This window comes from Rhopilema esculentum, chromosome 11 (assembly GCF_057945365.1).
Source record: "Rhopilema esculentum isolate cy_ngs chromosome 11, ASM5794536v1, whole genome shotgun sequence".
In the NCBI taxonomy this organism is placed as follows: domain Eukaryota; kingdom Metazoa; phylum Cnidaria; class Scyphozoa; order Rhizostomeae; family Rhizostomatidae; genus Rhopilema; species Rhopilema esculentum.
This window is the reverse complement of record NC_142825.1, coordinates 4,510,122-4,523,362: the sequence shown is the minus strand read 5'-3', so window position 1 is coordinate 4,523,362 and position 13,241 is coordinate 4,510,122. Positions and strand designations below refer to the sequence as shown.

The following is a 13,241-nucleotide window of genomic DNA, read 5'->3' as shown; positions in this document are numbered from 1 at the left end:
TGACATTTTGACAACTGATAAAGAGTTTGACAACTGATACTGTTATGCAATTTGATGTCACGGTGCAATTTGAACAACTTCTTGTTCTTACCGGAAGATAATCTTTGAAGAATCTTTGACTGGGTACCCTTTTTCGCTCATATTCTTGGTGTTTTATCTTGATTGATGATGTGTTGTTAGCTTGGTGTTTAATTATCCTAAAGCTAATTACAACTATTTTTAAAATAATTAAAACCTTCTCTGAATCGGACTGCTTATAAATAACAAGGTTGAAGAAGCAAGGATCTTAAAAAGGCCATATTCTAGCATTCTATAGAACATGGCTTAAAAAAATTTTGGTCACAACCTTTTCAGCCCCCTACTTTACATTGTTGTGGGGTGCCTGAATAGGATGCCAATCATTAATCTTAACAAAATATTCTAGAGTTCTGGACTTGATAAACAACAAAACTCAAATTATGCAAGAAAATATTGTTAAAATAGGCTGCCTGATTTCTTATCTGGCAAAGTGCCCCAAGGCCTCAAGATTTAAGGGGGCTTCACAAATTGAAGAATGGAATTAGTCAAATGTGACAAAAGTCCCCCTTGTTTTTAACAGTGGCAAGAAAATAATTGCAAGACATATCATGAAATAAACTTCAAGCTAATTTTAAGGGGCTGTGGTTGCAAATCTTTGTTTTTCAGCTTAGGTACAGGACATGCAAAAAGGGGAATTTTATATATACATTTATATCGGTCAAATATGTTATTTTGAAGGCAAGGTAATAGGATAAAATCAAAACTGAGCCTGTCTCCAATTTTGGCAAATATGAAGAAAAATATTGACAAAGCTAAATGCGAACCTCTCAGCACGTGGGCATCCTTATGAAATGATACATAGGAAAGATGTTTCGTTTAGATTCACCCTAAACCAATCTGGGTCTGAGAGATTTGTTGGTGCAAAAGGTGGGGAGGCCTAGGTAGAATCGGCACAGAAGCATAAACCATCCTTGAAAATGGAGAAACACTTGCATAGAATTATACGACAAATATTTCTTTCCCAACAAACATAAATGCTTACCATTTAATTAACCATGTCACCATTTTTTCTGCTTTGATTTACCGATAACAAAATTCTGCCCCATTTGTCGCCGCCATTTTCAAACTTCCACGAGGTCGCACAACGTAAACAACCCTCCTCCACAGTAGCAATAATATAGTTAGCAAATGAATTTAGTATCAGAATGAAAATATAATAGTTCAATTGTTAAAAACACGACGTTTCGAGCATGTGCTCGTTATCTCATTGTTTTTGTAACGAGCACATCCTCGAAACGTCGTGATGATAACTATATTATCATTATTCTGGATGAAGTACCATTCGCAACGTACATATTTAATTGGGTTACTCCTCCACAATATCCAATAGTCACAACAATAATAGCAAACTTAATTTTTAACTGTAGAAATTTCGTTGTCAAATTCCGTATGAAATTCAGGATTTCCGTACGGCCTTCTTGGAATGGAAAAAGAAGCATAAATCACACTACAAATAGAGACACAATTAAATAACCATGACACTAAGCTGCATTAATCAAATGCATTGATCTGCTTGAACATTAGACTTGCTGGTATTGCACTATTATTTATAAGTCATTTCATAAAAATATGGTGTCTTCTTTGAAGTTGATTTCTAGGATATTGGACAGTTCTTCAAGACACTTGAATAGCAAGACCCTTTTCCTTCAATATAGAATTCTTTTCCTTTGTAAGTTGCAATGCCTTGGCCATTTACAAGCATGTCAGGTTTGACCTGCTCCCAGATCTAAAAAAGTTGAAAGAAAGAAATGAAATGTTGAAAAAAGATTTAAAACAGTCCAACGAAAGATCTAAAACAGAAGAAAGAAAGTGAAAACCTCGAATACATCTATTATTATCAACAGCTAAGGAATTTAACTTTAAGAACAAAAGGAAACGATGATAATTGGGCTAGGCCAATAGAAGGTTGAGTGACGTAAAGAAAATTTTTTACTCTTATAGCCTAATTGCCTAGCAATCTTAACATCAAGCACGAGTATTCAATCAGCATGGAGTTTAAAATGAGACATATTGTCAATATTCCATAACTAACATATACCTTTCTTTTTGGATTGAGTTGTACATCTGGTTCAACTAAGGAAAAATTTTCGTCATTATAAATTGAATACCGAGATTGAGCCTTATGAAATATACAGAAAACAGTAGTTTTGTTGTCAATGATAAATTTTGGCCAGAAAACTGTTTTTACTGGACCTTTTGTGACCATGAATAAACATTGTTCGTTGATAGCTAAGATGTAATTCTGATGAGCATTTGCAATATTTAAAACACTTATCATTCATTTAAAAGGCCTTTAAACTATGTGCTGTTTATCCTTCAGACAGACGATGAATCATATAGCTAGGCCAAGTTTCTGATCTGAGTTTGGGGTTATAAAATCTTGATCTTGGAGACAGGAAAGGCGCTGACATAACATAGGCAATTTGTTCCATCTCCGCAAGGATTAACGTTATATGTGTACTTTTCTGTCTCTTATTGCTGAAACGTAAGAATTGAAATAAACCTATTCTAACAATTAAATAAACCTAAGGTAAAATTACGACATTGGTCAATAAATACGATTTGCATTGTGAAAAGTAAAAGCTGCTCCTTCAACGAATAAAATCTAAACAGGCAATTGGATATGAAATTGGATGCAAATTTATATTCTTAAAAATCTATTTTTTCTTTAAAAATTCTATATTGATATATTGGAGAGATTTTATGTTTCAAACATAACGTTAAAAACATTCCTCCACAGCAAAAATGGCTGAATCAGTGAGATATCATATCGAATACCCGTGTATCCCTGCATCCGCACTTTGTCCCCAATAGTTGCACCCTCTGGGAGCAACAGGGGCTGGACTTTCTCAGGAGTTGATGCGCACATTATCATGCCTTGAGACAAAATTCCACGCATCCTAGAAACGAATGACATCTTATTAGAACAGAGTGCTCAGTAGAATGCAATTCCGCAAAAAAAAGAAACGATAAAACTGGTTTTGCAGTAATGCAGAGTCTATGATGTCATATTTCTAACGTGCCCTTCCGTAAACAGATGTTTCTTCATTGTTGACAAAAAGAAATATTAAGAAACATTTATTTGAAAGTTTCAGGTGCAAATATAACAAATTATATGACCACTTCATCTATTTAATCTAATTGTTTCAAATTCTGGAGTTGATGCGAGAGGTAACAATGGAAGCAAATTACATTGCACTCCTTCATATGATGCCGAGAATTTTAATACAACTTTAAAACAATTAAATTATGTTAAACAAAATTTCTTTTGAAACAAAACAACTTGAAAAGTTCTTACCATCTTCACGTGTTTTACGCATAAATTTACACGTTTAAAATAAAAAAATAAAATTAAAAAAATGAAATAAAAAAAATTCAAAAAATTGAAGAAAATTAAGAAAAAAGTAAAAAAATTAAAAATTATTCAAAAAATTGAAGAAAATTAAAAAGGAAAATAAAAAAATTTGAAAATGAAAAATTTTAAAGAAAATTGAAAATAAAGTAAAAAATGAAAAAAGAATAAAAAATTTCAAAAAGTTAAAAAAATCAAAGAATTAAATAAAATCAGTCAACTAAGCAAATAAATGGTTAGGTGGCGTTCTATTAACTGTAAAGTAAAATAAAACTTTGAAAAACTGGGATACAAAGGTTTGCTGGGTTCACAATCCTAGCAAAAACCAGTAATTTAAAATTTAAGAAAATTCATAAAGAGTTAGGTTACTTGGCAGGTTTCAAGTTGCACATGAAAATAGCCAATCGATCCTAAAAATAAAAGAAGCAAAATTATCATTACAAATAAATCATACAGCCATGTAAATCAAAATTTCTAGCGAGATATGCACAGATCATTTAACAATTGTCGAATAGCAGCGCCAATTGCAAACATCCTGTACAGTCATATTCTCCTTTACATAAGGTAGATGTACCTTAATGTAGCATATGATATTAGGGAGTTTTTGTACCAGCAAAAGTTGTATTATTCATTGATATGAAAAAAATACAAAAATGCAATAATGGAACAAAACTGTACAGTTCTCTTGGACTTTCTGCAGGTTTTTAAACCATCGCTGATAATGGCATTTCATGGTAACAATATTTTGGTCAAGGATGCAGAACCTTTTTGAGTTTCTTATAGCGATCAATAAAATGCATTTTTCTTGCAGGGTAAATCTCCGTAGATACCTTTCTCTTTTATAACCTTAACACGTACCTGCATTTCTTCTATTGGCACATGCTTGACTAGGCCACTTACAATGGTTCGTGGATTTTCTTCGCCAAGATCGACTGAAAGTGTTAAATGCATATTGAGTAAACAGGCATGGTAACATAACAAACGTGTTCGTTAGAGACATGATGAAGATATCTTATATAGTTTTACACACGTGTTTATACGTATGATAAAACATTCTAATATAGATGATGTATGAGAAATAGAAATAGAAGACATAATAGAAGCTCCTTTGTTTTCTGATTCATGAAACAGTTTTCATACACAAAATATCAAAGGTGTCCTATTAGTAAAATGTCTTAGATATTGAGCTGTTCTAGTGTGTATTGAGCACTGTTTTGTTAAAATAGACAACATATACTTAGATAACGTCTTATATGTAAATATCTGATTTATTAGGCAAATGAGGGTTAAATGTAAGGACTTCTTTTAATTCGAGAACAAAACAACTGTTTATACCAGCCCTCAAAACGAAAATAATGTATCTCCCTTCGTAACTATATAATTATTGGCTTTGAAAAAAGCAAACATTTTGAGTCACACAAAAACTTTTCGTCTGACACTCTTCAGAATATAAAAAGTCAAGCGTTTTCTCTCTTTGACTCCAGTGGTAATTTTTCTTTAGGCTCGCGGCATTGATTGGTCAACTATACCGGTCTTGTGCTTGTGTTTTTCTGATTGGCCCATTTCGATCCACAACTGGGTATATATTTTGCACCGTGTTCTTTCGGAACCTTATTCTGACGTTTTATGCTCTGAGGAGTGTCAGACGAAAAAGCTTTTAGTATGTTGTATAATGTTTGCTTTTTTCAAAGCCATTTTCAAATTCTGTACCGCAAAAAAATTGTTCAAAAAGTCATAACATAGATCGAAAAATCTACGCTAGGAAAAATAAAAAAAATTGACAAAAAGATGTATCGAAGATAAAACTGGCGAACAGCTTAAACAGTGCGATATATATTACCTTTTTCGACATACAAAGTATCTGCATCTGGATGTCTTTCAACATGAATTATTTTGCCAACTCTCAGATCGAGTCTGCTAGCATCAACAGGGCGTGATTCGTCTGACTTGCCTATGGAAAAATCAATACTTGTTATGTTCTGATTTGCTTATAGAAGATGGTTTATAAAATTCGTGAGGTGCCATCAAAACTAACATCAACAAAAAGTGATCCTGGAGTGTAAGAATGAAACAAGTTTTAATTGGTAAGGAAAAATAACTTGGGAGCTTTGTTTCAGACAAATAAGCAGCCATCTTGTTTGTCTATTGTCCTTTTCCCTTGTTCTTCGTGAACAGGAAAACATCACACAACAATAGAGCAATTGGAATACAGTTTTCCTAACTAGTATGAGATAAACAGCCTGTATAGGAGTGAAACTACAACCTACATGACTGATCTAAAAAAATATCTAAGAAAATCTAAACAATTATTTTGTATCTCTATATATTTTGAAATTTTATTATTGATTTGGAGAAACAAGGTACATGTTTTTTGCAAGTATGAAGAGAAAACAATTAAATCAAAAGTTTTACCAATTATTTTGATATGATTATCAATATAAATCTAAGTGATCAGTGAAAACCAAGTTACCAAGGGGTGTTGTGAAATTTTGCTGTACTTGGCAGTAGAAAAAATCGAATATGCTGTTACAAATTCTATTCACAAGCTCGTAGAGCAAAACAAGTCTGGAAAAATTACAATATTTACAACGATATAAAAATCAACACTATTCAAATGCTGTATTCCATTGAAAACGATGTGTTGGTAAGCATTTTTTGCTTTTCTTCAGTGGCATTGATGCAGTAGTAATTTTCAATGACCACCTTTGAATTGAATTGGTAGTTATGATATAGTAACAAAATAGTATATTGTCATATAGTGGTAACCCATGACATCAGAAGGTTTTTTAGCACTTAAAAGTTGGACCAAATATTACCGGACATATTCAAACAAATGTAATGTCTTAAATAAAGCCGAGCCGGATATAATTTACTTTTACAGGAATCGTTTCCTTCGTGAGATAAAAAGGACCTGCAAATTTATGATCAATTAAGATCTGCTGGCAAGTTTAATTTTGAGATACCTGTGTTTTTTCTAGGGACAGAAGGGTGATCAAGCAGCTAAAATGGCCCTAGCCAATCCAGAAAACTTTGTTTTGAAACCACAGAGAGAGGGAGGAAGTATGGCTTTGTACCAAACCTCATGAATTTCTATATGTGCCTTTAGATGGAAACAAATTTGTGTCTGTGTTGATATAATAAAGCAAAAAATGTTATTCGCATACCGGACTATTTTAAATAGCACCAAATGACAACTCTATAAGTGCAAAATTAGACCTAAAAAACTTTTTAAAGTTAGACCTCTGAGGAAGTTAGGCTTGAACATTGCACAACATTCGAGAAACAATGCAAAATGATAGTTATTTGATAGATGGCTTGATCACAACCAACTTTTGATAGTTTAAACTGTAGATTAAAAATCAAGGAGTTTTTTAAGTCTTTCTTAACATTTAACCTAGCATTTAAGAAAAACATATATACAAGAACGTCAGTAATACCAGCGTTGTTCGGCTTTGATTTCTCCTCACTTGATTCCTTTGCCTTCTTTTTGTTGTTTACTTTCTTCTCATTTGCCTTACTTGGTTGAGTCTCGGTAGCAGCTCTGGTGTTGCTCTTGTCCTCTTCTTTTGGCAAATCAACAGGAGCGAGTGACACTGGCTTGCTTTTTGGCAATCGTATGCTTCTTGCTGTATGTACAAAATAAATTTTTAGCATATTTTTCATAAAAAAACTAGAGTGAGTATGAAGAAGATTTGAATAGATTAAGAACGTAGATTTCTGTACTGTCACTTCACCTTTTATTTCCTTCGAATAATTATAAGTACTGAATCTAAATAAGTACTGTGTAATTATCCAATCAAACAAAATAAAGCAAATAAATATCTAGGGAACTGAAATAATTCCACGCGACTTCAAACAGTAGGCTCTTGAAAATGAAGACCATTTCAATATATATATATATGAAGAACCTCTTCAGCCAGATGCTGATGATGAATTCGTTATTTGTTTTTGAATATTTTGAATCGGTTTTCAGTTACAAGTGCTTTCATTTCAGCAACTGAATGGAGTTAAAAGAAAGGAATTTTTCAGTTTAGTGCTACGTAAATATGACATCACAATGTACTTTGGATGACCTCGCCTTTGAAGGCGATGCCACAAATTCACACGTTGGCAATTCGCAAGATGCTAGTCACAAATGATAATAGATACAATTTTGTTGCATTTTGAGTGCAAATATCAAGCGCCCAGTTGCATTTAAATAAATGTTTAGTAGAAAGAATTTTCTATCAGTTCAAGCAAAAGTACTTGAGGGAAAAGCTGCAAAAACTAGGCCATAGACAATTGACAATATACGGCTGAACAGGTCACCATTTCAACCAAAATGATAAAATCAAACTTGAACAGACTTAAAATCGTGCTATTCCTTTGTAAAACTTTAAAGACGGCAAACGGGATGCGAACATTGTGGCCACTAGTGTCTCCATATCTACTTGTCTTTGTTCGGTTTTATTTTTGAAAAGGAGCAACATTCCAGTCTTACAACCTAATAAACAATTAGAATTCTGCAAAAAAAACACCTTTATAAAAAGATAATTCACGTTTTTTTTATTCACGTATTCAATACAATTTGTTGGCTGAAGAGGTCCTCTTCTTATCTTTCTAACATAGATCCTTAAAATTCTGTTTGCTGCAAAAAACACAAGTTGCTGTAATTATTGTATACAAGAGTAATACAACTGTACCTCCATTTTGAACACGCAAACAATCCACATCAAACTTCAAGCCCTCAATTTGCTGCTTTAAGCTTTCATTTTCCTTGACAATCTTACATTTTTCAAGCTAAACAAAGAATTTAAATAGCATAAAATCAGCACATATTTACAAGCATGTCATAAGTGCATCAGCTCATCAAAGAAAACAATTATATATTGGACAACTACCGTAAATTCTCTTTTAAGCCACCCTCTCAGTCAAGCCCCCTTTCTCTTATTAGCCCCCCTTTTCAGAAGGAACAATTAAATTAGCCCCCTCTCAATTTAGCCCCTCCAAAAAAATTTCACTGATGCCGAAATAATTTCAATACTTCGCATCAAATCAAAATTCACACCATGTCTCTTCCAGTCACGATAGATCTGAAGACAAAGATTTAATGTGCATTAAGCATGGGCAATGTAAGAGCCTTTTACCAAAATTACAGGCTGTTGGTACTCCGAGGGATGAAGTCGGACAATAAGCCCCCCAGGGGATTAAAAAGAGAATTTATGATATATGCATAAGATTAATTGCAATATCAAAGTACTGGAAATCATGATTTACTTGATAGAAATGCCAAAACAGTTGAAAAAACTTTTAGCTATTTTGATGATTCAAGATATTTTTATGACTGAACTTAGAAATTAACTAATGAGCAGAACTGTCAATTGGATGCAAATAGCATAAAAAGTACCTCTTCTCTTTGCCGTTTATGCTCCTCTAAAAAATAAAATTATTCCATCATCACTCTTAAATGATTGGAAATTACAGTGTATAGACCATTCTCCTTATTACATCAAACACTCGTTAGCATTCAATTACTTGTAGTTAAACCCGCCAACATCTGACTAACCATCACAAAAAATCGTGAGCAGATAAAAATTCAAAGTATATCATCTTTTCCAAAGAAAAATAAACAAGATCAAAACTTTTCGCCTCTTATTATAAAAAGGAAATATTTCTGTTTTTTTAATTTTTTTTACACGTAGTACTAAGAACCTTCTTAAATTTTGGTCATCCTAGTACTAGTTTCTCACAAACCAGTTTAAAAAATAAAAAGCCTGTAAAAGAGAACGAGCAATTCATTATTGATGGAGAAGATTATAGGACTCAAACGATTCTGCAATTGACAAAGAAGGCAAGACCAAGCCTTTCAGGTTTATACCAAACTTTGGAATTGAACAGCTCCATGAAAGGCTCTTTGTTTATTCAGCAATTGTTCAATCAAACAAAGAGCAGAAACACATCAAAGGCCTACAGAAACTAAAAAAACATGGATATGAACTATGAAAAGATGGATATGTATTTTAGATATTTGTGAAACAAGATGGGATGAAACTGCTATTTCTTTTAAAGTTATGTAATCAAAGTTTGAAAAGTGAAAAACATCACACATTTTTAAGCCATAAAGAGCCGTCTAAAGCTGATTAAGCATTTAGCACATTCAACTAAAATTTGTCTGTAAAAGTTCAAAGGTCTTGGGCCAGTGGAATTTGATGCTGATTTATCAAATGGGTTGGAAAACTTCTGACAAGATTAACAATTGATTAGAAACTCGTATAACAAATTGATTAACTAAAGGCATTTTACTTTTTCATATGAATAGTTGGAATACGTCCTCCAGCAAAATGCTTTGAGCATCTATGACTTATGAGCAGCAAAGTCTATAGCCTTCATCTGGATTGTTAAAAAGTTTGCGAGATATCATATCCAGCCATCAATTTTAAATTTCTTGTTTCTTCTAAGCTTGCCATTTGAGATAGAATAGAAAGAGAGTTCAGTGTCCCTTGACTTGTTACTGAAACACTTGGGAACACAACAGGTGTATCCACTTACAACTGCTTCAATTTTTCCCTCTTTAACATCAGTTATACAAGGCCTAGGCCATTTCATATCACATGTCACTGTCAAATTATCATCAAAACAACTTTTTGCAGCACTGGTTGCCAGCAAGAGCTTTGAAAAAACTGGAGAGGCACTTTTTCGGCACATCTGTCATATTTTCCCTGATTTCTTGGATAATTTGAACAAAGAGTGAATAATAATGACAGAACTTTGTACCATCGCCATAGAGAACATAAACAAATGTTCACACTTTTAAATATATGTAACAGAATGCATTTCATGCTCACTGGAGCCGGTCTGGATTTCATGGCAGTTTTCGACAAGATCTCGAGAGTGCACAAGCTTTTACTCGGGAGTGCAAGAGTGCATTTGTGACAAGTGCGCACATTTTATTGTGCATCAATTTTCTCAGTGATTCTTGAGTGTGTGCATATATTTTTCGGCACTTTTTCTGTTTACATCAATTTTGCATCTCACCTGCTTTTACACCTGCTTACCTCTTGAGGAAATAAATGATTGAGAGTTGAACTATGCTTACCTACCACTACCATCAGTTATCCAAATTCTTTAAGGTTTGTCAGGTAAAGAGGTTAATTAAAAAATGTTTGAAAAGGTCAAAAACAAGATCATCCTAAGACCTAAAGTATGATCTCAAGCAGGGCCCTCGAGAGGGGGACAAGGGAGCATATTTCCAAAGGGCCTTGATGTCTAGGGAACCTCGTAAAGAGGGGAATTTCATTTTAAGAATATAATGAATCTGTTTATTGTTAAATGATAGTAATCAGTTTATAGAATGGAAAACATGACAATGAAACATTGAAACAAAGAAATATTGAAACAATTGCAAGTAAATGACTGCAAAGAATATTCTGAAGTGTATTTTAAGCTAATCTAAAAAACAGGGTCACAAAAATTTTCTTTACCTTTGCCCCAGGCCCACTGAAACTTTTTGGCAGCCCTGATGTCAAGTGGCTCACTCAATTTAGAATGGCGCGCTTTTTTCCAATCTTGGTGACGCACAAATTAAGAAAGACACTTTGCCATGTTTGAAAAAAACTTTTTTATTTGAGCCTCGAAAAACACAATCAAACAATGCTTTTCTTTCGTTTGTGCAAGAGTGCACCAGTTTTTCTAGAAAAATTTCTCAGGAGTGCAGCTGCCATGGAATCCATACTGGCACTGGAGTATGGCATAATGATAGGGAAAGTTGACTGTGTAGCTTGGCCCGCGCTGAGTGTAACCAGAAATGATTACCACACATATCAAATATTTTTGGCTCTTTCATAGGCCTAAATTTCTTAAGTTTCCCTGATAGTCAGTGGCAGATCCAGGGGGGTGCAAAGGGTGCTTGAGCACTGGTCAGATTTTCAAAGTACAGTTTCTTGTACCTGTTCCTGTGCGTGTTTCCGAAAAAAGCTAAAGATTTCTACTGATTTGATGTTTTCATCTATTTTGCATGAAAAATATCCTTTTATCTAAAGAATTTTCTTTTGTCGCGTTGATGTCTACAATCATGGCATATTCACCGGAACGAAATTCTGGTAGAATGCAAGTGCTGACCAATTAGATTGCGGATGAAATCCCATTATTCCATGCTATTCCGAGCACCGGTGGGTTTGTAAATTAGAATTGTTACAAACGGAGCTAGCCAATCAACTCTTTTCTCACCGGTGCTCAGATCCAGCATTATCCAATCATTTGCTTTTTCACAGGTGCTCAACATCGTCTGAGCACCGGTCAAGACGAAATAGCCAATAAAAATTCAGGAAAATTGATGGATAGGGAACTGGCATAAGCTTTTGGGATTTGCGGCAACTCTCGTTGGTATAACGAAATGCATGAACAGAAACGTTGCTTTAATATTTATGGCAAAAGAAAAGCCTGGTCAAAGAAATGATAGAGAAGGGGCGTTGCAGAGGTTTTCGAGTTTTACTGGAACGACAATAGCGCTGACTAGTTCACTGATTCCCAGCTCTTTTCCGGAAGTGTAGCAAAGCTACAGCCTAAGATACCTATCTATCAGGTAAGTGGTAAGATACAAACTTTGTGAAAAATTGCAAGACATCAGAAAATATTATATGCATCTGGTCGAGGAATAGGGTGACATGCCAGGTTGCGTTTATTTAGCCATGTTATTAGTTGATTCGAGTTTCGCAAACGTGAATCTATGTTGTTTGCTTCGAGGTAATTGTGATACTACGACAAACATTAATTGAAGTGTTGAGATATTCGCTTTGTTTTTTAAGTGAGTAATGGCATCGCAGCCCCCCTTTGTGATTTTTCTAAAGGAAGAATAGTTCAAAGAGGTGTAAAATCCACCAACAAAAAATTGAGCTTTGGAATTTAAACAATGATTGTTTTTAGAAAAATCAATCACAGCTGTTATGGGCATAATAATTACAATATTTCAATTTCATCCGAGTTGAAATCAATAGTAGATTTGCATAAATACTGGTGTGGCATCTTGAATATTTAAATTGTCAATACCTTCAAATTATTTTTATGTAATTCTGTCAGTAGTTGCAGAAGATTTTCCAAATTAAAACAGCATAGGTTTCATTCAATATATTTAAACTGACTACTATTGTAAATATTTGCTGGTCTCTATATTTTTCAAAATATTTGGGGGGCGCTCATTGGAGAGTGGGTGCTGATTAGAGAAATTTTGCTCAAAAGGGGAGCATGCATTAGAGAGGGACGCTCATTGGAAAAAATAAGCTACTTAACATCGCCACCGAAAATGGGCGTGGTAAATTTGTTGGGTGTGGTCCCTTAAACTGTGCACCGGTCAAGAAATTTCCTGGATCCGCCCCTGGATAGGGTATGTTGTCTTGCTGTAGGGTATGTGAAAAATCTCCCAGACTTTTCACAATCATTTGAATAAGTATCATTACCTTAGAATCCAAGGGAGGGAGATAAGGACGTGTTTAATCTGAGTAGCATTATATACACGATCTCTACAATAATAGTAGCTACATACAGCAGAATCGGGCCTGTTGTCGAGCAAACAGGAATCAATAAGGCCTAAAATTGAAATAGTACACAAATTACCGTAGGCTTTTTGCAAACCAGCAAGTCTTTGAGATAAAATCTTTACAGTTTGTTCGGCAGCTGCAGCATTTGACACCAGCTTGTCTAGAACCATTTTGACCTCACACTTTGCATGTGGACGTCGCTTTAAGAGAACAAAGGTGATTCGCCAGTTATTAAGGTGGAGCACTTTTTCAAGATTTCATCAGCCTGCTGAATGAGAAAGAGGCCAGAAGAACATGCT

The 13,241-nt window shown here is 34.2% G+C and overlaps 1 protein-coding gene across 1 annotated transcript; it reads right to left on the bottom strand.

Annotated features, from left to right (window-relative positions):
- Positions 1–1,520: 1,520 nt before the first annotated feature.
- LOC135693515 (aminoacyl tRNA synthase complex-interacting multifunctional protein 1) lies at positions 1,521–13,177 on the bottom strand. The gene is made up of 10 exons (XM_065212031.2): positions 13,019–13,177; positions 8,817–8,842; positions 8,113–8,209; positions 6,868–7,056; positions 5,271–5,381; positions 4,289–4,362; positions 3,800–3,840; positions 2,857–2,978; positions 2,117–2,151; positions 1,521–1,804 (listed from the first exon to the last, which is right to left on the bottom strand). The coding sequence occupies exons 1-10, from the start codon at positions 13,110–13,112 to the stop codon at positions 1,673–1,675; spliced, it is 921 nt and encodes a 306-aa protein (XP_065068103.2). The 5' UTR covers positions 13,113–13,177; the 3' UTR covers positions 1,521–1,672.
- Between the last annotated feature and the right edge of the window lie 64 nt (positions 13,178–13,241).

Excerpts from the sequence above, each read along its gene's own strand:
- LOC135693515 (XM_065212031.2), bottom strand. The coding sequence starts at position 13,112 with ATGGTTCTAGACAAGCTGGTGTCAAATGCTGCAGCTGCCGAACAAACT. Across the intron at positions 2,979-3,799 it reads TGCAACTTGAAACCTGCCAA|GATGCGTGGAATTTTGTCTC; the intron begins GTAACCTAACTC and ends ATTCGTTTCTAG. Across the intron at positions 1,805-2,116 it reads AACTCAATCCAAAAAGAAAG|ATCTGGGAGCAGGTCAAACC; the intron begins GTATATGTTAGT and ends CAACTTTTTTAG.